This window comes from Lissotriton vulgaris, chromosome 2_1, assembly GCF_964263255.1.
Source record: "Lissotriton vulgaris chromosome 2_1, aLisVul1.2, whole genome shotgun sequence".
In the NCBI taxonomy this organism is placed as follows: Eukaryota; Metazoa; Chordata; class Amphibia; order Caudata; family Salamandridae; genus Lissotriton; species Lissotriton vulgaris.
The window spans coordinates 756354173-756377683 of record NC_141687.1 but is presented as its reverse complement, the minus strand read 5'-3'; the positions used below and the strand labels follow the sequence as shown (position 1 = coordinate 756377683).

The window sequence follows — 23511 nt, the reverse complement described above, 5'->3', positions numbered from 1 at the left end:
GTATCAAAGGAAAGCTGTACAGAAAATCTGAGCAGGTCATCAAAAGTGCATTGTCCCTCAATCCCTACTCTGGTTGCCAGGATGCAAAGTCGTGGCATTTTCTGTTTTGAGCCATTATGAAAAGGTTTAAAAGTGTACTCCCCACTCTATGAAGGGATCTTCTAAAACGACTCGTTTGTGTTTAAAGTCTGCTTGCTGATTCATCACTTCTGGGATGTGAATCGATAATATGGATAGATCCCTGGCTGGGGGCCGATGCCATATCTACTGAGCTTGCATGAATAGTGGTAGGGCCTGGTGCCCCCTTGCTTGTTGATATAATGCATAGTAGTGGTTCTGTCAGAATTAATCCTGTTGTCTTCTTGTGCAGGGACAGGAAGAATGTTTTGAAGGCAAGACAAAGTGCTCTCAGCTTGAGGAGATTTATAGGATATGTGTTTTACCATTCTTCCCACTGTCCCTGAACCGATAAAGGACTCCAGTGAGCAACACATCCTGGGAGAGATGAATCAGTCACTACTGTTTGTAGGCGAGAATCTACTGGAAGAGGGCCCTTTTAAAAAGATTTGATTGTTAAATTGCTATGCTAAAAACTGAACTGAAGTAGTGCCCAGCATCATATGGCCTTCCCAATTGTTCAATTGACACCAATGTTCCTGCAGGTCACATTTGTAGGCATGCCTTTGGAACAATGTAAATAAAAGATACAATAAAGCCATAAGCGATAATATATCTGTTTGACGGTTGGCTCTCAATAGTAGGTGATATTTTTGGCATGGATAGGACACTCTCTCTGATGAAGGAAACCCTTTTCCTTTTTACATTTATAGTTGCCCCTAAGTAGGACAACATCAGTACTGAAGAGGGGATTGATTTCTGAAGACTAATTTAAGCCTTAATTTGCGCAATAGGCTGCATGTTGTCTGGAGGTCTAGTGTCACCTTTTGGGGAGTGTTGGCCAGGAAGGGGAAGATGGAGAGGTTTTTTTTCCCTTTGATGGAAAGCTTTAGTCACAATATATTGTGCATTATAGGAGAAATTGAAAAGATCACATAATAATTTAGGAAGAGGAAATAATGGATGAAAATCTATATGCTAAACAGCCAGAAATTAGCATACGTTGCCATAAGGATACAATCCAAAGAGTTCAGAAAATCTGGAATAGAGTCATGAGCCCCAGGACGCATCCCCGTATGGAGCAGGATAGTGCAAGATCTTAACTGAAGTCTCTCGGGCACTCCATAGGGTGGATGCAGTATAATAAGGTAGTAGAAGAGAAGAACCTCTAGCATGAGAGGGGGGGGGGGGGGGAGGCCGGGGGCATGGTAGTGGAATAGTGGAAGCGAAATGTGTAATGTGAGAGGTGAGAAGGGGAATGAACAGGGGCGAAAATAGGTCACCCAGTAGAAGGAAAGAGCATGGGCAGGGGACACAAGGAGTAAAGGGTGCTGAAGTTGGCACCAACATTGAGCTCTAGGGCCCTCTGTATATTACTACGGGGAGTGGGGGGTGGGCGGGGTTAAAACAGCTCCAGGCTAGAACGCTGGCTTCTGGACTGTACAGTGACCTAGGGAGATGGAGCACAGGGGCCAATGGTCGTTTCCAATCAGATCTTTAAACTGGATTAGCATGGTGTCCCAAGCTCCTGGTATGGGGCATGGGAATCCCCGGCCTTCCTCCCGGAGCAGTGCAGTCCTTTCTGTGTCTCTCAATGGATAAATGCCCTGCATTGGCGGCTGATGGGCTCTCCAGTGTGGTAACAAGACGCTTGGAAATCAAAATAGTGAGCTTGGCAAAGCGAGCCCACACTATGATTTTCTTCCCCCTATGGAAAATGCCTAAAGCTGTGGTCTCCCAGGAATTCGGCACAGTGTAACAGTGACCAGAGTGGAGTGTACTGCATGGCAGTAGCTAGCTATACTGGGGCAGGACCAGAGCATATGTTGGAGGTCAGGTGTTGGAGCCTGGAATCTAGGGTAAGCGAGACCAACCTCTGGGAACAGATGGTTCTGCAAAGAGGGCATGAGGTACGCCCCGAGTAGCACCGTGCATTGGATGTTTTTGAAAAGTGTCTCTTGATAATAACCTTAGTGGACTCTAGGGCTCGGGCGCATTCGGTGTCATGTAAGGGCCATGCCAAATCCTCTTTAAAAACTTGGTGAAGGTGGGTCAGGGGGGCCATGTGTGTTCCCGAAATGCTTTATAGAAACCAGTTCCTAGGTGACAACGTCTCGCCATGGTCTATATGGTATGTGTGATGACGCAGGTAGGGGGTTCTTCGTCCATTGAATGCCTCAGAGACCAGAGCATCGCCAGGAGCTACCAATGCAACAAAAATTAGTTGCGGGGGGTGTTGTCATGGTCCAGTAGTAACTGATCAAACAGGGGCTATCATTGCCATAGTCTTTAAAAAGGTGTGAGGAGCAGATTTCAGGCCTAATGGCAGCACAGTGTATTGGTAGTGATAGCGATCTTCCCCTAACACAAATCTAAAATATTATTTTGGGGAAGTGGGTGGGGGGGGGGGGGGGCAGGATGCAGTACACATGTTCTTTTTGAGAAGTACACATCTTGAGCATAGCATCAAACCTATCATTTTGTCTTGGATGAGGACCGATTTGATGAAGGGCGAACATTTGAAATCTTTCTTTTTTTATGTATTTGTATGTGGACCAAAGGTCTAAAAATCGGTGGTCTGAATTCTCTCAGAGGGCATTTCGCTTGCACTAGAAAATACCTATGCCTTGTCCTCTGTGTGGAACCAAATCTATTGCCACTTTTGAAAGAATGGCACACAGCTCTTACCTCAGAATTTAGATTTAGTTCTTTGATGATGGCTTTTGGAGGTACTAGTGGTGGAATGGCCCTGAAATTTAGAAAGCATCCATGAGACACAATATTTAGCACCGATTAGTCTCTTGTCATTTCAGTCTACTCTTCCTTATGCCAAAAAACTGCTCAAGACCCAATGTAAAGAGAAATGGAGAAGGCGGAGGGATGCACGGTTATTGTTGCCTCCCCCCTGAAGAATGCCACCTTCTATGGGTTGCAGATTTTTTAGGTAGTCTTGAACTTGGATGAATAACTTTGATATTGATGATGTGACTGAAAGGGCCATTGAGGGGATTGAACCCTCCACTGGCAGAATCTGTCATATTTAGCTTTATAAAGATGTCTGAAAAAACGTCTCTCAATCTTACTGCCATGAAGATCTCATTTTTTATTTAAACCATTTTGCCATCTGTATGCTGTTCAAAGAGATACGATTATGAACAGGAAGCCCTACTACAATATACAAAAAGTGGTGGATGAAATGCTTGAATTCATCTCAGCCACTGGTAATTACTCGGGCTGCATTTGAGTCCATCGTTATTTTGCCCTCCATACCACCTCAGTTTGGACCCAGTTGTAGGCAAATCAGTCTTGACCCTTCTCCAATTGCTGTAGCCCAGTCTGAACTGTCAAACCAGGACCTTCCCTGAACTGGAAAACAAACAACCCAAGACCAGTTATAGCTTGGTTCCAATGACACAGTGAGCATAGGGCCTGCATCTGGGCATACCCATTCCACTTAAGGTTATATACAAAAAGTGATTTGTGAAATGCTTGAATTAATTCAGCCACTGGTAATTACTCTGCCCGAATCCCAGCCCATTGTTATTTTGCGCACCATGCCACCTCAGTTTGGACCCAGCTATAATGAGAACAGTCCCACCTGAACAGTAGGATAACATTCTGAACAGAAAGAGGCAATCTTAAATTGATCGTCTGGCTTTAAGGTATCAAGTCTGAGTAAAGAAGACCTTCAGATTGTGATCCCATGGCAGTGGAGGCTAATTCAGATTAATCAACAGCGGCGCTCATCACCCAGTTAACAGAGAACTCTTATTCAGCTTTTCTAGAAAGTCATGTTGCTGATGTTTTGGCAAACTGTCCTTAACCCCTTAACTGATGCCCCCCGCCGTTTTTCTTGTAATCCCTCTGCCTTGATGATCTTAACAAAATGGTTAAAATAAAAAATAACGATATCTGTATGCTGATCAAACAGATGACCCTGAATAAGAAGACATACAAAAGTATACAAAAAGTGATGGATGGAGTGCTTCAATTAATCTCAGCCACTGGTAATTACTCGTGCTGCATCTCAGTCATCGTTATTTTGTCCAGCATACTACCCAAGTTTGGACCCAGCTTTAGGCAAATCAGTCTTGACCGTACTCTAATAGGAACAGTCCAGCCTGAAGTGCCAAGCCATGTACTCCCATAGCTGAAACACAAGCGACCCAGGACCAGATTCGCCCTCGTTATAGGCTCATCAGGCAGGTATAGCTTTGTTCCAGTGACACAGTGTACCAGCTTATTACTCTTTTTTAGAAAGTTTTCTTGCTGTACTAAATAAAAAAATATATTTTTTTTTTACCAAAGTTTTGGGATTTTGTTTTTAAAGTGGTAGCCCAATTTTGTGTGCTCTCAATCAAATTCCAGTTTGTGGTGGAAACCAGTGGGAACCCCATGGGTGATCCGGGAAAGATAGATTGCTGAACAGTAGAATTCAGCAAGAGGTCATATGTGTAGACCCCTCATGGCTTTCTCAAAGAAACAAACTGTTGAAATACAAAAAATGAACAGGAAAAAAACGACCATTTGTGACAAATTGTTCATCTGTAACATTTTGTCATGTCGGACGATTTACAAAATCAATAGACCATTACATCCGCTAGAACCTTCTGGTTAAGGGGATATATAGGGTTTTTAGGATACCAAGAACCCAAGGTAGCCAGAGCCAAGAACTGAGCAGCAGTGTATAATGGTTTGTCATTATAGAGAGTATAGACCAATTCATATGGTTGAAATATGTAAGGTGAAAAGTGGGTATCAAAGAAACCGATGTATTTCTGAAATGGTCACAAGATAGGGAGTTTTAGAGCAGTGGTGGTTTGTACATCTCTGGATTTGTGGGTACCCAGAATAGCATACGACAAAGGGTATTTTTCAAAATGTCTTCTTTCTTTACACACTGGCTTACATTTGGAAGGCGTAAATGGAGCACAAACCAATTGGTAATAACAAATTTACTGTTCTATGCTTCCACATGTTTTCAGATACAAATGGTACCTTACTTGTGTGGTGTGGTTAGAACTAGTGCCTGTGGCAGGAAACAGGCCAAAAAAACAACTTAGATGCATCACATTTTTCCACTAAAAACTGACCTTTTTTTGCAAAGTTGATAGCTGTGGGTTTTGGGCCCTAGCTCCGCCAGCACCTAAGGAAACCTCACAAACCTGCACATTTTTGTAAACTAGACAACCAGGGGAGTTCAGGAGTGCATGATGTGTGGCTCTCACTAGGCAATTTTAACCAGATGTCTTTTCAAATGTCAAACTGCAGTAAAAACACACATGTTCCATACATTTTTGTGATGGGAACGTCCCGAAACCGCAGGAAGCGAAGAAAGCAGTTTGGGGGTTAAAACCCCTGTCCAGGGGGGCATGGCCAAGATGGCGGAGTAGGTAGACGCTTCTACCCGGAGCTCCCGACCCCGTCCAGGCCCTGGGCCTTAAAAATAACCCGTTCTCCCCCCCACTGGCGATAGTGTCGGGAGAGTGACGGTGTCTACCGAGCTGCGCCCAGACCAGAGATCGGCCCTGACTGCACCTGAGAAACAGCGGACCAGGTGCGGTGCGGAACGGCTCCGGGGCCGGAAGCAGCGGCAGCCTACGACCGAGGCGCGGCCTGGAGCAAGACTGGTCCCGGACGCTGGGGGAACCTGCGGCTGCACCGCGTGGAGAAGTGGCGAGGCAGCCTGGGGACAGCGGTGGAGGCTGGGAGTGACCTGCGGGACACCGGTCGGCCATCCGAGGGGCCCTCCCCCTGGAGCCGGTCGCGTCCCAACTCGAGGTCGAGGCGGAGACCTACATCGGAGGGGGTCCGGCGGAGCGACGAGAGGGCGACTCCGGTGACAGAGGCGGGACCGGGGACCGCGGCGACCGGACCCGGAGCAGGTGCTGCCCTGGAAGTCACAACGGATACGTCTCCCCGGGGGCAGCGTTCGGCGAGCCCCGACGTCAGGAGCGGAGGGGGTCCGGGATCGTGAGGAGGCCGGAGGGGGTGTCGACCTCCATTAGCAGCGTCCGGAGAGGTGAGGAGGAACCCATCGGGACACAGAGACATCCCGGGAACCCAGGAGACGCTCTGAGGGCCTGCGGGACACACCAGACAGGGAGTCGGGCGGCCGCCAGAATCGAGGCCGCGGCCTACAGCGGAGAAATCCGGCGGGGGAGTGACGGCTTGCCGGGGGGAGGTTGAAGCACATGGCCTGTGGACAGCAGCTAGACCTCCCCTGAGAACTGCGGCGATGCCGGAGCAGAGTAAGGGCACCCGGACAGCGGAGGGCATTGCTCGGGGCCACGGGGTCCCACAGGTGAGAACTCCATTCGTGGGACCCGGGAGAGGACGCTGTACCAGGGGCCGCATTCACCTGCGTCCCGCGGGGGACAGAGACTGAGTGCTCGCTAGCAGCTCCTCCCAGAGTGGAGACTGGGGGTGATCAGAGAGGCCTGCAAGCGGTGTGGCCGGTTTGTGCTGCCTGGAACAGATAGAGATCCATGCCACGAACTGGTGCACGGGCCCGCGCTGACCATCCTGATGTATAGTTCCAGTGCATCAACGCACTGAAAAGCCCTGGAGACCACGAGCTGGATGGTCCCCTACCGGTTGTAGCAGGAGGACTGAGGATAACAGACAGCCCTTACAACCCCGGGTCCCGCAGCGCAGATAGACGACCGTTCCCGGGACACCGAACCGGCCAGTTAGTTGGTGATCAAGACACTGACTGAGGTGTGCCTGTGGCAGCAGCCTATCTGAACGGAGAATAAATCGGATTGGCACATTCGGGACGAGCCGGCCTCTGCCGGGAAGCGGAATGTAGGGTGGGCGCCAAGCTAAGTGCTTCAGCAAGTGGTACGAGAGTGGAGTGAGGGCCCTGCGGTCGAGATGGCGGGACAAAAGGGCAGCAAGAGGAATGATCGCACGCTCCCAGAGATGCTCGGCAAGACCCCAGCCAGAGGGGACAGAAACCTGCCTTCGCCGAGCTCGGCGGGAGGCTCGCACTCAGCGGGAGGTGGTGAACCTCCAGTCACCAGATCTTTTTTGGAATCCCTATTTGGCACGTTGAGGGCCCGATTTCCAAACGCTGAAATAAGAAGTGGCGGGAGAGGTGCGCGAAGTACGGAGGGAAGTGGACGGCCTGGGAGAGAGAGTGGCCACAGTGGAAAGCTCCACGCAGCGGCAGGACGAGGAAATTGTGCAACTACAGCAAGAAGTGCTGCGCCTCAGAGACCAACAAATGGACCTTTAAGCACACAATGAGGACTTGGAAAATAGGTCTCGACGGAACATAAGGGTTCGAGGAATACCATCAACGGAGGAGGGCACGGATGTGGCGGGATATCTCAGGGAACTCCTCAGGGACATACTGGGGGAATCTGCGGACTTTCCCATACTTATAGACAGAGCGCATAGAGAGGGGCCCCCGAGGCGCGCATCGGCCCCGCCGCCGGACATACTAGCCTTTCTCCAGGACTTTCCGTTGAAGGAACGGATCATGGCTGAGGCCCGAAAGAAGCAATCGCTGACTTTTCACAATCATCCTGTGGCTTTATATGAGAACCTGTCCGCTATCACGCTACAAAAACGTAAGGCATTTAAAATAGCGACGGACTTTCTGAAACAGCACGAAACGACCTACTCGTGGGGCCATCCTTTCCGCCTCATCTTCAAATGGAACAGCGAAATGCATCAGCTGCGGTCCCTACAAGACACGTGTGAAGTACTGGGGATCACCGCGGAGGAGGAAGAATCCGCCACACCGCAACGAAGGCGCACCACTGGTGATGGCTGGCGCAGGGTCTCAAGGCGCGGACCCTCTGCTACAGCTGGGCGGCCAGGATCACCCACCATTAGAGCCGACATGGCGAGCGCCATTCAGGCAGCATCCAGAGACTCAGCTGTTAATGATGGTATCGCTCTGACAGAGTAAGACTGCTCCGGGTGGAGAACGGCATAGAATTGCTGTTGTTGCAGGCTCTGGGACATGAGGGGGCGGAGGGGGGGGAAGTGCGTGGCTGGACGTCCACCTAGGTACCATACCACAGACTTGTCCGTCTGGGACATGACTGGGACAATACGTTCAAAGGTTCTGGCGGGTTGGGAGAAGGGGGGGGGGGGGGGAGGGAGTTGGGAAAGGGAGTTGGGGGAGAGGGGGGGAGGGGTTGAGGAGGTGTGGGGCAGGAGGGTTGGGAGTTGGTTAGGGGGTGGGGGGGGTAGTTCATCCAGTGCTTTTGTCGCACCCACGCTGCCCCGAGGGGGCACATGTGTCCGTTTGGCCCACAGTCTGTCACTTATTGACTCTGATCACTCGCTTCTACCACATTGTTTTTGTCACCCATGGCGACTCTTAAAGTAGTGACCCTTAATGTTAAGGGACTTAACAATCCCATTAAGAGGAGAGCAGTCTTGTCTTTACTGGAGGACACGCAGGCGGATGTCTGTCTCCTACAGGAGACTCACCTGCTAGCGCGTGATTGCCAAAGACTGCGATCACGTAAATTCCCCACACAGTTCTTTTCCTCGAATACTACTAAAACAGCCGGCGTGGCAATCCTGGTGTCCAGATCCTTAAGGGGAGAGATTCTACACAGATTTGCAGAACAAAAAGGGAGGCTTTTGGCGTATAGGCTCAAACTGGGTGCCCCGACGTTCACTATAGGGACTCTATACAGTCCGAACAAGCATCAAGAACGCTTTCTTCACTCTGCACTGGTGGACATTACAGCGTCCCCGGACAGACACATCATACTGGGGTGGGACTTGAACATGGTGTTTGACTCATCTGTAGATGAGTCAACTCAGCGCTACCAACAGACGGGGGAACTGTCACAGGCAGGAAAGGCCCAACTAGCAGACTAGGATCCTTACGATCTTTGGCGCCGACTACACCCCACAGACAGGGATTACTCCTACTACTCACATGCACACAAGACATACGCAAAACTAGACCATCTTCTAGTTACCGGACCGATCCGAGATCTAGCCACGGCGTCTGAGATTGGAGTCCTTTCTCTGTCGGACCATGCGCCGGTCTCAGGGACCTACGCTTTACCGGCGGGTCGTACTCCTCGCGGGGTGAGGCGCCTCAGGGACGCTCTCCTACACAAAAAAACAGCGGTGAAACGCATTATAGAGTCGATTGAGAATACCAGTCACATAATGGCAACGCTGACACCTCACTGGCGACCCAGTGGGCAGCTGTGAGAAGTTGGCCTGATATATGATGTTTCCAATTCTGGAACCACCTTGTATCAGTCCAAACAATCCCTTATGGTGTCTGGTTGTAAGTCAACCTTATTAGACAAGCTATCTTAAGGGTAGCATAGACTAAGCAGCCTTAAAGGCTTAACTCAAGAGGTCGTGTTAAGCGAGCTGTTTTACCACATACAGTCCTGTAATATCAAATGAAAGGACACCACACAAGTATTATATTATAAAAATATATGTGTTTATTTCTAAATTAATCCCCAGTACTCTTTATGAGCAAAGGGGCACAAGCGTTAAATTAAAAGCACAGTATAACATACAAAGTTGCACAATTATGGATGAGGGCGGGTGGCCACTCAAACCATATATTAAAAAAATTGTATAAGAGATACCAATCGAACAGTGGTTAGGCCTAGGGAATCGCTGGGAGCAGTCGGGACAAGCAATGCTGAAGTCGGGAAAAGCCCACGGGATTCGGGTGCAGCACTTAAAGTGCGGCTTGCACCAATGCAAAGTCAATGGTGCGTAAAAGTTATACAAATAGAGTTTAAGGACACTTCCGCTGAACCTAGAGGAACCAAACTTTAGACACAGACCCTAGAGGTGTGTACCAGTGTGGGAACACCGGCGTTGCAATGTTACCTCACCCACAGGAAGCGGGTGCATAGGGTCGAAGTGGCGTCGGGGTTTGACAAGCAGGCTCTTGGTGCTTGGAGCTGAAGATGCTGCAGGCGATGGGAAGGAGAAGTGTCCGGTTATATCCAAGGGTGGATCGGAGTAGAAAAGTACCTGAAAGCAGAGGGGACAGAGTCTGGGTCACTCAGCAGTGACCAGGGTGGAACCAGGACGGAACCAGGAAATGTCGGGCGCAATCAGGTGGTTGTCGAGGAGCTTCTCTCCGCTGTCACGTGGGCTCTGGGGCATCTGCGACGTCCAAGAGCAGGTCACGATCTGTCCCACGCAGGCTCTCACCGTCGGCGCAGGCGGCTTCAAGATTGGAGCAAACACTTGGCAAGTGCAATCCACGCAGAACTAGGGGATTGCTTCTCACTCTGACCAGGAGGGTCAGAGCGGGGGCTCCTTTTCAGAGGAGCTGGTGCAAGTCTGGAGCAACCAGAATCGCAAGTTGGTTTTAGGTTTTCGTCGGCTCAGGGGCCACAAGCCAGCTGGCAAGTGACCGGGCCAACGCGTCGAGCCAAAGTAAGCAGAAGGGCCCCACGCAGCACTCGTCGAATGTAGAAGGGTGAGCTTCGATGCAAGAGTGGCTCAGGGTTGGGGCTTCTCAGACCCTGGTGTACGACTTCGAGGGTCACTCGTGGGCTGCACGGTCAGCGTCTCGTGGCCTTTTCAAGATGGCGTGCCCCACGCTTCCGGTCGCCTCCACAGGTCTCAGCTCTGCAGGGACTGTGGATCGGGCTGTAGGAAGGCAGGCAAGCTTGATCTCGTCGATCTCTGTCGCTCGAGTTCCGGCGGGAACTGCAACAAAGCAAGGGTCGAGGTGCTGGATGGTGCCTGTTTGCACAGGGTGGTCAATCCTTGACCCCAAGGGAGATTCTTCAGTCTTCTACGTTGAGTAGGATGTCGAAGGGTCCAGAGTTTCGTTTCAAATTTTTCATCAGGATAATCTGAGTGCTTTGGCACTGCTCCCATTCTTATACCAATCTGGGGGGCTGGATTACCTGCTAGGTCCCCACCTATGGGTGGGACCCAGGAAGGGGGTGGATACACCCCTTTCTCTTTGATCCAAGCCGCGCTGGGACTGGGGCTGGTGTGCCCCAGAACCGGTTTGGCCGGATTATGCAAGGGGCAGCCTTGTGCTCCCCAGGCAGTGTCTGGTTTCTTTCAAACCTCCCTGCTACAATCCACTATCTCCTGTCTGGGGTGGTGTGACACCTCCCTGCGACAGGAAAGCCTTTGTCCAGGCCTCCTCTGCTGAGTTTCGGTCAGCAGCAGGAGGTAAGACTTGTGTCTCTGGCAGAAGCATCCATTTTGTGGATCTGAGGCTCTTTTAAAAATCAACCGCGTTTCAGTAAAGTAACATGTCTTCTCCCTCTAGAGGGGTGGAATGCTATCCCTGTCGACAGAACTGTCGAGGGTATAGTATTCCAAATCGTATGACACCTTACACGACATGTTTTGATAAAGCCAAACCAAAGTTGCTATATAACCGCGAGGATTATAAGGCACTTAAGAGTATATGGTATGGCATTATCCCGGATCAGCTTAGGGAGTTGTTCCCGACAGCTGCAGACAGGCTCAGCTCATGCCAGAGCTCCATCTCACATTAAACCACACACTCTGCCTCCAGGATTGATAAGGCCTTCCCTAGGAGTGACTCACAGGTTTATATGTGTCCAGATATAGGTATACTATATCTAAAGCAAGGGGTGATTACACCCACTTGCCCCAGCTGAGTGATCAGCCAGTTGTGTCGATTTAAGAACCAGCCAGGGGTGGCAAAAGCTATGCTTCAGCCCCTGGTAGGCCTTGGTGGCACCTATGCCTTGAGCACCTATAGTGCATGGTACAGGGGCTGACAAGGAGTCAATTTCCAATTGTGGTATGTCCGTATAGCACATGTATTACAAATTTAGAGAGAGAACAGCAGGTTGGGGGTCTGATTAGCAGGCCCACAGCCTCAGTAAGTCGAAAACCAGTGAAGCAAAAAGCAAAAATTGGGGTGACCATAGGATAGCAGACCCTACTCTCCTACAGCAGCACTCAAGGCAGTATTAAGGGGAGAATTCATTGCGATCTCCTCAGCAGAGAACAGAGACCAGCGCCAAAAACGAGATGAACTCACGCAACAAGTCCGGGAACTGGAACAGGTGCATCGCCGCACGGGTGCCCCCAGGATCTGGAGGCAGCTGAATGCAGCGAGGAAACTCCTGTCGACCTTAGACATGGACAGGGCAGAATATGCGGCGCGGAGTCTGAAGCATTCGTATTACACAGGAGGTGATAGATGTGGTCGTCTATTAGCAAACAAACTCAGGGTGGCACACCAATGTCACCGGGTGAAGGAGATTGTGACTGATGACGGTCACTGACGATGGCCAGATAGCCGAGGCCTTTCATAGATTCTATGCTGAGCTATACACAGGGGTGCAACCGACGATGCAGGAAACGGAAAACTATCTGAATACAGTTGCCCTATCATCACTAGCGCCGACGCAGGCAGAGTATTTAGAACGAGAGATCCGAGTCGAGGAGGTGATTGCAGCCATTTCCAGACTCAAACATGGGAAAGCCCCGGGCCCGGACGGCTACACCGCACTCTTTTATAGAACATTCAGTGCCACGCTGGCGCCCATCCTTGCCAAACTTTTTAACTCCTTCTCCACTCCGGGGGCTATCCCTCCTGATCTCTTGCAAGCCACGGTGTCGGTCATACCCAAACCGGGGAAAGACCGGACCCAATGCAGTTCGTACCGACCGATCTCACTCCTAAATGTTGACCTCAAACTGTACACCGGGATTCTTGCGGCGAGACTGGCGCTCCATCTGCCGGGACTAGTGGAACCGGACCAGGCGGGCTTTATACCCGGGAGACAGACGGGGGATAACACCAAGAGAGTGGTACATATCTTGGAAAAGGCCTCTCGAGTCCCTAGGGAGAGAATGCTGTTGTCGGTCGATGCTGAGAAAGCGGTCGATCGGGTGCATTGGCCTTATCTAGAACGGGTGATGGAGAAAATGGGCATAGGCGAGAAATTTTGCTCCTTGGTGTTCAACTGCTATAGATTCCCATCGGCGATGGTAAGGGTGAACGGCTGTGGCTCCCAGAGGTTCGCCATTGAGCGAGGCACCAGACAGGGGTGCCCACTGTCCCCCCCTCTTCTTTGCTCTGTGCATGGAGCCATTCGCCCAGAGAACACGCCAGAACCCAGACGCGATTGGAGTAAAGATGGGAGGATATATCCACACAGTCAGCCTTTACGCTGACGATGTGATTCTGACCTTAGAAGACCCGAGTCGTGCTCTTCCCGCGTGCATCGGCGAATTGGAAGCCTTCGAGGGTGGCAGGATTCAGAATGAACATGGGAAAGTCGGTAGCACTGGACATCTCCCTGACGGCCGCCACGAGTCTGGCGTTACAGGAGCGTTTCCCCATGCACTGGTCGTCGCGTCACGTACAGTACTTGGGTATCCTGCTGGCACCCACGCTGCCTGCTATGGTGACCGCTAACTATGCGGCTCTGGGTAAGCAGATCAAGGAGGAATTGGGGAGATGGGGTAAGGGCATGATATCCTGGCTTGGCAGGGTGGTGGCGGTTTAGAGGACAGTCCTGCCCCAGATTCTGTACCTGTTCCGGGCACTGCCGCTCCAACCACCCAAGGGATGGATCCAGCAGACACAGGCGGACTTATCCCGCTTCGTCTGGCAGGGCCGCAAACCCGGATGAAGAAGGCTCTCTCCACGTTGGCTCCTGAGTCGGGAGGACTGGGTATCACGGACCTGCGCAAATATTTTCAAGCAGCGCAGCTGAGGTACCTGGTGGAGTGGAGCAGGTGGGCGTCAGGCAAGCACTGGTTATTCCAGGACCAGGCAGTCGCGGGCCGCCCGTTACAGGAGGTACCCTTTCTGCATAGGGCGCATCGCCCCCCTAATCTTTACGCATCCTTTGTCACGCGGGTTCCGTTGAGGGTGTGGGACGCTACCAACAAGATCTATGACCTCACCACGTTCCCCTCTCCGTTCACACCAATTGTAGATAATCCGGACTTTACACCGGGAAAAGAGCCGGGAGCCTTCGCGCACTGGCGAACAGCCGGATGCAGGGCACTCTTCCAATTATACGAGGCGGACGGGGCCCTTCCCTTTCAGAGACTCAAAGAGGACCATCAGCTGTCCGAAACGGACAGGATGCGCTACTGGCAGGTGAGACACTGGGCTCTACAGCCACAGGTGAGAGAGACGGCGGATAGAAAACTGCTGCCATACGAGAAATGGTTGGTAACACGCACCTCAGATGCGAAACTCATCACGGATCTCTATAAGATGCTACAACCCCCTCCCTATCACTTTCATAACCATGGTAGAGAACGATGGAATAGGGAGCTGGGCAGGACACTAAGCCATAAATAATGGGATCAAATCTCGTATCGCGCACGGCATTCGGCATATCATATAGGACTCACCGAAACACTTACCAAAGTGTCCACGTATTGGTATCACACCGCAGAAAGGCTGCACGGGTTGAACAGACATGTCGAGAACATTTGTTGGTGGGAGTGTGGACAAATAGGTACACTAACACATGTCTTAAGGGACTGCCCGCTGTTACATTCTTACTGGAAAGAGGTGATTGACGAGATTGACGCTCACTTCGAAATAGAGATGTCCCGCCTCCCAGTATACGTCCTGTTAGGTCTCCCTAACGGTATAATGTACCCACTGAAATCTCGCAGAGTGAGGCAAATTGCCATTGCATTGGGCTCGGCGGTCCAAAACATCCTCATACACTGGCGCACGACCACAATCCCCTCCAACACAGGTTGGCTACACAGATTGTGGCACGTATCAGGCATGGAAAAATGATCACTCATGTTGGCCGGGGAGGTGGAACAATTTGAGGAGCTGTGGCAACCATTCCACACACTACTAGCCACGGAATTCAAGGAACTCACCTGTCCAAGGTACCTGAGACTACTGAGAATTACACCACCGATAGATCACACTGCTTAAAGTCCAATTGCCCAGACAGAGTTGGTGAGGGGGGCAGGGATAGTGACACGAGCACTAAGTTGAGCTAGGCACTGGATGGGGAGGGGTGGGAGTGAGGGAAGGGTAGGGTAAACGTGGGAGTTGGGGGGGTAGTTTCACCAAAATAGGAGGGGTACGAAGGGTTTGCTTCCATTTTTAGGTCGAGCTCTCTCGAACTATTGTGATTGAGTTGCTCCTCAAGGGACGTAGAGGGGTGCACGCGCGGCGATTGCACATCGTGGACGCGCATGCCCAGCCCCCCCCCGCCGGAGCCGTGCACATCTCTAGATTGCCAGCCATGCTTCTCAGTCACGCCACACACAAACACACTGCATACACACACGCGCGCACCCCCCCCCAACCTACTCACGCGCACACGCAGGCGCGCACACACACGTGCACACACCCCTCCCAACCTACTCACGGGCTCACGCACGCACAGTCACACATGCGCATACACACACCAAAAGTGCCCATCTCCTGTCTAGCTAGCCTGATGCACCAAAAAACAGTCCCCCTACTCACCGGGCTGACTCAGGACTCTCCCGCTGCTCTCTAGGCCGGTCTTTCCTCCTCAGGTGTGTAGGGTCAGGGCTCAGGTTCGGCAGCAGGCGGGGCTCTCCATGAGCAGGGGAGCCCCGACGTCCGATGTGCACGCTCACGGCACACGGAAACGCGCGCAGCATGACTGAGTGTGCACCCGTACAGCTGAGGTGCATGCTCGCACACTCACGACGTTATCCTTCACTTGTTTAATCGTTTATTTGTTTAAACGGCCTTCGTTTTAACGGTTTTTATTTGTCGTGGGGCACCGTTTCTTACTGCAGAATCCTCTTTATTGGCACAGGTGCGTCACTGAAATACAAATTAATAAACATTTTCATTTTGCCGGACGGCGCGCGCTCCCGCCTGCCACGCCCCCTCCCGCGCTTGAGGCTGCATAAGGAGGAAGCACGTGGGCAGCTGGTGTTAGGAGCTACAAAGGGGCAGGCGAGCCCGTTGGTGAGATTTATGTTCCTTTGTAGGGAGCCCTGGGCTGGGAATGTTGTCTGTGCGGCCGATTCCGAGGTCTTGTTAAATTTGATGGTCTGCCGCACTCTAACTTTGGTGTGTAAAACTGAGAATGGGGAGAGTTCTTGGGGATTGTGTTAGTGTTGAGCACGCAGTGATAACTTTTCTTATCGTTATTAAAGTTCAGACCACCAGAAATACACCTTATGAGACGGCAGCTGGGAGTACATTAAGTAATTAAAGCAAATCACAGCTTCAATGAGCCACTCGGTCATGCTGTTGGCACTTGTTAACAATGTGTTCATTTATTGTAGAAGCGGTAGACATGTATGTATCTGTCATAATGACAGAAGCCATTCATGTTAATAATCTGAGGAAAGGTGAAAATGATAAATTCTTCAGCACATCTACACGAATTGACAGTGGTCTACTACCGTTCCACCACATTCCCTAACTTTAATATATAAGAGCCGCCAATATCCTGTGGTTGGAGAAATATATTGTTTGAGGTTTTGCACGGTTCCTCTTCAGAGTGCTGATTTTGAGATCATTATCACTTATGTTCACGACCACTGCTTGATGAAATGGCGCTTCTGGTAGGTTTTGCCAGCTCAGTCTGTGTGCTGTACTTTCCGCTTTCATTGGTGTAGTTTGGAAGTGGTCTGTTTTCTATTTTGGGATTTTTAAGCGTACTCCGAGTGTTGGTTGTGCACGTGCTAATTACAGGAGCTTGGTCCCTTCGTTTATGCACTCAAATTAGGGCAATAGTCCCCATCTGCCTCACAGGGAAGGGCAGAAAGAAGAATGAGCCCGTTTAAGGGGTGCAGGAATGGATATGCTCATGATCCCAAAACCCTGGTGTGTAGTGGGGGAATCCCTGCTTCAGGATCACTCTCCTATGGACGCATCGGCTAAAAACTACAAGTCCCACGGGACTACAAAGCGAGGGGTGAGCATCCGCTCGCGAGAACTCTTGGCTACTGGGGGCACTCAGATTACGTGTGCTGCTCCCAAGAATTGCTTCGTATTTGGCTAGGACTTAGCTCACTAAGCTCACCTGAGGCGGAAAGCCGGGTGATAGATAGTCCGTATTTAAAAAAAAATTATTTACACTTAGAAATTTCTTTGCGCCTGTTTTATTGTTTTTAATTTCACTGACCATTCCTCTCACTGGCCGCACTATCCCTCCGTGTCGATATACCCGAATCGGGGTCTGTGTCGGGAGATGCCATTTGTTTAATATCCTGCACGGTAACTGGACTTATCGGCTAAAAACTACAAGTCCCAGCGCCTGCCCGCTGCACACGGGACTACAAAGCAAGATGGCCGCTTCTCCACGCAGCGGACGCGCCTCTGTCGCGCCTCTGTCGAGCCTAAGTCCTGCCCGTCTGCGCCCGTCCGGGCCATGGGGCCTCCAACTCTGCTATTGCTGACATCACTTCTGCCCTACCAGGTACTATTTTAACTTATGCGGCCAACGATCTGCTGTCCCATAGACATGTGTTGAATACGCATTGCTCCACTTGCTCTCCCCTCATTCAGGGGTTTCATTGTAAGAATTGCGGTTTCACCTTGGGGAGGATGAGCAGATGTAAAAGGAGGAAATGGCCACCTTCACAGGGCACAATGGCTGCTACTAAAATTCTTTCCACTCCACCTAAACTGCATTTCTGGAGCATTAATTGTCGATCCCTTCCGAAGCATCAAAATCACATTTATGATTTCTTGTGGATGAGAACCCAGATGCCATTTTCCTAACGGAAACATGGCTCCAGGCAAGCTCAGGACCGGATATTGCCTTTGCGATTCCTTCTGGCTATGTCATGGTAAATAGAGATAGAGAAATAGGTAGGGGCGGCGGTATTGCCACAATATTTAAATCAATTCACAACTGCAAATTTGAGGCCTTTCGGCTATAGGGCTGTGAGGCTGCCTTATTCAAATTAGCTATCAGTGCCCAGATGACTATCTGGTTTACTGATATATCGTCCCCCTGGGAATTCTAACCCCTGGGTAACATCCTTCTCAGGAACCATTGCCCCATTGATCTTGAAAGCCGCAAATTTTACTATTCTAGGAGATCTGAATTTACATCTGTAAGACCCCCCTATGCCCAACTAGCAAAACTTTTTTGGCTGACTTAGAAGCGCTTAACATCTTACTATGCAACTCTGGATCCACTCATTCGGCAGGGCACCAGTTGGATCCGGTTTTGTCTAATCTTGCGTATGACTGAATCGGCCGCCCGTCCTTTGGAATGGTCGGATCATATGGCAGTCGAATTTTCTCTCCCATGTACTACGAACAAAACATTTGTTGCTGACTTGGGTGACAAATCACGTTGTTGGGGTAAACTTAATATCATTGAGTTTAATAGGTACCTATCTAACACTGTGACAATTGTTAATTCATCTTTTTTGGTATTGGAAGCAGCAGTCTACTGCTGTGAATAAACTTGTTCCTCTTGCGCCCTTACACGTTTTGTCCCATCGTCATCCTGCAGCTTGGTTTTCTGAGAATTTAAAAACTACGAAATCCAAATGCAAGGTACTTGAGAGACAATGGAGGCGTTCCTATTCGCCCTTCCGTAAGATGGCATACAAGGTAGCGCTTAGAGACTACCACAAACAATGTAAGACCGCAAGAGCTACTTATATCGCCAATACCATCTCACATGCCCAGAATTGTTCGCGCACATTATTTTCTGTGGTGAAAAAACTAACTGGAGCTGATTCCATCCCAGCCCCTCCAGCTTTGGACGAGGAACAGTGTAACTCAGTGGCTGAGTTTTTTATCACCAAGGTAGAACGGATCTACGACTCGTTGGGTATTCATCCTTTGAGCGCAGATTTACCTTCTACTCCTGTGCCAGCCCAAGACTGTCAACTACCTATGACTACTAAACTTTCTGAGTGGCTGCCTTTTGATGATGCCTCCTTCGCCAATTGTCTTAAGAGCATCAAATCTGGCTCTCCCTGTGACCCTCTTCCGGCAAAAATGTTAAACAACTTGATTTAAACTCCCGTCGCGTACTGACGAAACTTCTGAATACCTCATTGACAGAATCATGTGTTCCACAGAAGTGGAAACATGCAATGGTAGTTCCCCTGCTGAAAAAAGCAGGTGCGGAGGTTTCAAACCTATCCAATTATAGGCCCATTTCATTGCTGCCTATTTTTTCCAAAATCTTAGAGAGGCATATTAATTCCCAACTATCCGATCTGGTGGAGAGTTCGGGCTACCTGCATCCATCACAATCTGGTTTCAGGGCCCACCACTCCACTGAAACTACTCTTTTGGGGGTTGCAGAGAATCTGAGACACAGTATCGATCGCGGGGAGATATCGGCGCTTATCCTGTTGGATTTAAGCGCTGCGTTCGATACTGTGTCTCACTCCATTCTTCTCTCATCCCTCCAATCCTTGGGAGTTGGGGGTTCGGCCCTAACTTGGATAGCCTCTTTTATGAGTGGGCGTACCTTCCAGGTTTTTTCAGCCAAAGCATGGTCTAAAATTTGTGCATCGATGTACGGCGTGCCCCATGGGTCTATTCTTAGCCCATTACTTTTTAACATCTACATTAGACCCCTGGCCACCATTGTGGAAGAAGCTGGCTTAACTTTATTTTCGTGCGCCGGTGACACACAAATTATTTTTTCTCTATCTGGAAGGGACGGCAGCAACATCTCGGCTCTTAAATTGGGTTTGTCCCAAGTGGCAAGTTGGATGCAGGTAAACTTCCTTAGGTTAAATGGTGACAAAACCGAGATTGTGATCCTGGGGCAGGACAAAGATCTCTGGGGCCCCAACATTGGCCCGAGAGTATGGGTCCTACCCCGAAGCCCGTGGCCCAGGTTCGAAACCTCAGATTTTTAAATGATGAAAAGCTCACTATGCAACAACAGGCCGTTAAAGGTGGCTGCCATTTGCTTTGCCACCCTAAAATGGCTCCAAAAAATCTTGTGGATGCTTCCGGTTGCCACTCAAAGGACGGTGGTCCAGGCCTAGATAACATCTCACCTGGACTACGGGAATGTACTGTAACTTGGTGCCGATTGGACAACTGTGAGAAAACTTCAGGTTGTTCAAAATGCGGCTGCACGGTTGTTACGTAATGTTCCCCGGAAAGCATCCGCATCCTCAGCCCTTTGCGACTTGCATTGGCTAGAAATTAAGAATAGAATTAAATTTAAGGCTTTATGTTATATCTTTAAGATAAAACATGGCTCTGCCCCCAGGTACCTTCAAAGTCTTATTCATGCCTATACACCTAGCCGTACTCTCAGATCTGCAGGTAAAGGAGATTTTGTCGTTCCTAGATTTAGGCTGGTGAAGATGGGCGGCCGCTCATTTTCGCACCTGGGCACCAAAACTTGGAATGCTTTGCCTGCTAGGCTGAAGTTGGAAACTGATCTTGTCAGGTTTCGCAAGGGATTAAAAACTTGGCTTTTCCAGCAATAATCTTCAGAACAGTCTCTTTCTAGCTGTCCCACTCTTTAAAGCATTGTAGTTCTTTCTTCTCTAGTCTATCCCTTGGCTCCAGGAAACCCATTGCGGGTAGCTGCGCGCCTTATAAGTTTAAATAAATAAATAAATAAATAAATAAATAAATAAATAAATAAATGGTGCACCCCAAGCAGGGATACACTGGGAAGAAATCATTGGAATGGGGGAGATTCTCCCCTTGCCAACAATACCTCTCCTACCCCAATCAGTGCTCAGGGGGGCTGAGATATGCCCCCAGAGCACTGATGGAGTGAAAGTAAAACTAGCCCATTGGCTCGTTTTACTTTCATTTTAATGTAATGCGATAAGCACGCCCAGCATGGTGATCGCAATAACAGTAAAGCAAAACAAAAGGCTCGTAAAAAAGAATTAAGAACTTTCTCTGGTGCAGAGCACCAGATGGGCCTTATATGTCTCCTCACTGTCGACCAATGGCCAACAGATGCACTTAAGAAGCTGAACTACCTCATGCATTCTCTCTGCGCCCAGCCAGGGAGGGCTCTTGGACTGGCATTCCTTAGATGCGTTGCAGCAGTTTAACAGACACTGCTACCAGTAGCATCCAATCTCTTACGGCTTGGTTATATCCGGGGCAACGTGTGTCAGTCTTACTGATGTAACAATAATAGAGTCCAGTTTAGGATAAGACTTTAGGAATTCAGAATTCTGCTGAGGAGACATTTCTTAGGCTACGTGAAGTCACAGTTTTCACCACAGCAGGTGGGAGAATGTTTCCTCCTGCTTTGTGAGAGAGCCCACTACATGCAGAAGTAGAGCTTTAAGAGCCTCCCTTCATTGTAATGTCTTCAAGATAATTAAAATTGTAGGATATGGTGTGTTAAGAGGGATGTCGAGTTACAATGCTACTCTTCACACGATCCCATGAAACATTGAGATGTGGTCTGCAGACCAGACACAAGAAAGAGAAGCTGATGAAGAAGCGTAGGAGGAATATGGAGCTCTAGAACTGGTAGGAGACCTGTATATTCTACTTTTTTCCCAGGAGTGTGTAATATAATTACCTTTGAAGCAGATGGAGGACAAGAGGAAGATGAAAGATGTCTCTTGGTCTGCCCCACTGGAGATGTAGATGTGATTCTGGACACCATCTTTGGAGGGGGGGGCGGGGGAGGGGGAGATCCTCAAATGGAATGATCGGTATCAAGGGACTTACTGGCAGAGGATGAGGATGACTATCTGAACTTACAGCCATCGGGGAGGTCTGATGAGGTCTAGATATGGTTTCTGCTGTTCTTCCCTTCTTTGGTGCTGGAGAAAGAGAAGATGTTGAGAACCCGGGAGTAGGAGTCTGGCCAAGTTACTTAAGCCTCAGTGAATGAAGAGACTCGGATGAAGGAAATGGTAACTGCATGAGACTGGGAGTCTGACACGGAAATTTGTGGGGAGATATCCATGCTGGGTCCGCAACGTCATTAGAGAGGGTGATTTTATTCAACATTGTTTCTTCAACGGCTCTGGTGTCAACTTCCTTGACAGTGAGTGGTGTTTTTTCTTAGACAGCGACAGTGATGATGGTTTGGGATTGCCAAGGCTCATAGTCCTTTTGCAAACAGTAAATTAATGTGTCCAACTCACCTGTGACCGTGAGCAAGTGGAAGCTGAAACCTTTGATGCAGAAAGCGTCAATGGTGATCTTGAATGATGTCAGTAATGTAAGCGTCATTAGTGTTTTCTGTCTTGCCTTTTTGGAACCTTGGACTCCCCTTTAGGGGTTCCTTTGAGGCAATATCATGTTTCCAGATTGTATACGGGAAGAAGTTTCCTTCATCCGCCTTTTCCCCTCTCCTATCCTGGAGCATCCGTCTGAGCCTTATGCCGTCCCGGTCCTTTAATGTCAGTTTTGAAATTTTGTGACAAACCTTCACAGAATGTGAAGCAGGGCGACATACCACAGAAATTGGGTGGGTCTGAGACAGCCTTCTTCCTTCCACATAAAGGTTCCAGAAGACTGGAAAAGGTGTCCACATGCAGGAAAAAAAATCTCTTCACCATGTAAGCTGCATGAAAGTGAAAAATCTGTAAGGATTGTTAATTCTGTCAAAAACACAGGTAGGAAACCTCACATGTGCTCGGAGATCCTATTTACAGACGTCACAAAAAAGAACTAACTCCATGAGGCAACTGTCAGCACAGTGCATCATGATCATGTGCAGTGGAAGCTCCTTGAATCTTAAAGACAGGATACCTTTCAGTGTAGGACTACCAGGCTGCATTTTTTTGTTCATGTCTTTATGGTGCTGGTCACTTCTTTGGGAAGTACCTGGACCCACTGAAAGATGCATGGATAAGAAAGTGTGCGGAAAATGAACAGATTAGCTCGCAATGTCGGGTAGCCCAATGACCTCACTACAATATTCAGGCACAATTTCCCTAGTATGAGCTTGGTGAGAAGAGACATTCAGTATATCAGAAGTATGAACTTCTCAGTCAGTCATCCTTATGGGAAGAAAACAGACCTGCTAAAGGACTTACATTGCACTTTAAGGGATTCTTTCTGCAGGAGAGCATTGTTGTATGGAGGCCTAACTCAATTTGCCATTCAGAAGCCTGAAGAGTGTTTTTCATGCAATAAACTCAACGAACACCATTTAAGATTCCTGGACCCCTACCTGTTTTTTTCTTCAAGCTCTTTGTTAGCCTTCCTCTTGAATTTAGGAAGCAGCTGCTGGAGGAGATCCTTTACTGCATCCCTTTCTTTCATTGCAGTACTCTCATTAGAAAAGTGGAAGTTTGTAGATTCTCCAGCATGCAGAACAAGCTGAAGTTGGATCTTAGCTTTGCCTTCTGGGCTTATTTTCTGACCTAAAATTAACATTAAATCGCAATTATAAGGATTACATCTCAAATATATGAACAATGTGTTACATCTGATCATTTAATTTCATAGAGCTATATAGATATCAAAAGCAAATGAGAAGTATCAGTTCATCAATTTCAATATAGGTTGTAAGC

At 49.3% G+C, this 23511-nt stretch overlaps 1 protein-coding gene across 4 annotated transcripts in view; it reads right to left on the bottom strand.

The window, feature by feature from the left end:
* The window catches only part of GTF2H1 (general transcription factor IIH subunit 1), a 488969-nt gene that overhangs the window by 420671 nt on the left and 44787 nt on the right, over nt 1-23511 (bottom strand). For all 4 annotated transcript variants that reach the window (XM_086956061.1, XM_086956063.1, XM_086956064.1 and 1 more), the window contains exon 3: nt 23169-23361. In XM_086956061.1, coding sequence (XP_086812187.1) covers nt 23169-23361 — 193 coding nt within the window. The remainder of the gene's footprint in view (nt 1-23168; nt 23362-23511) is intronic.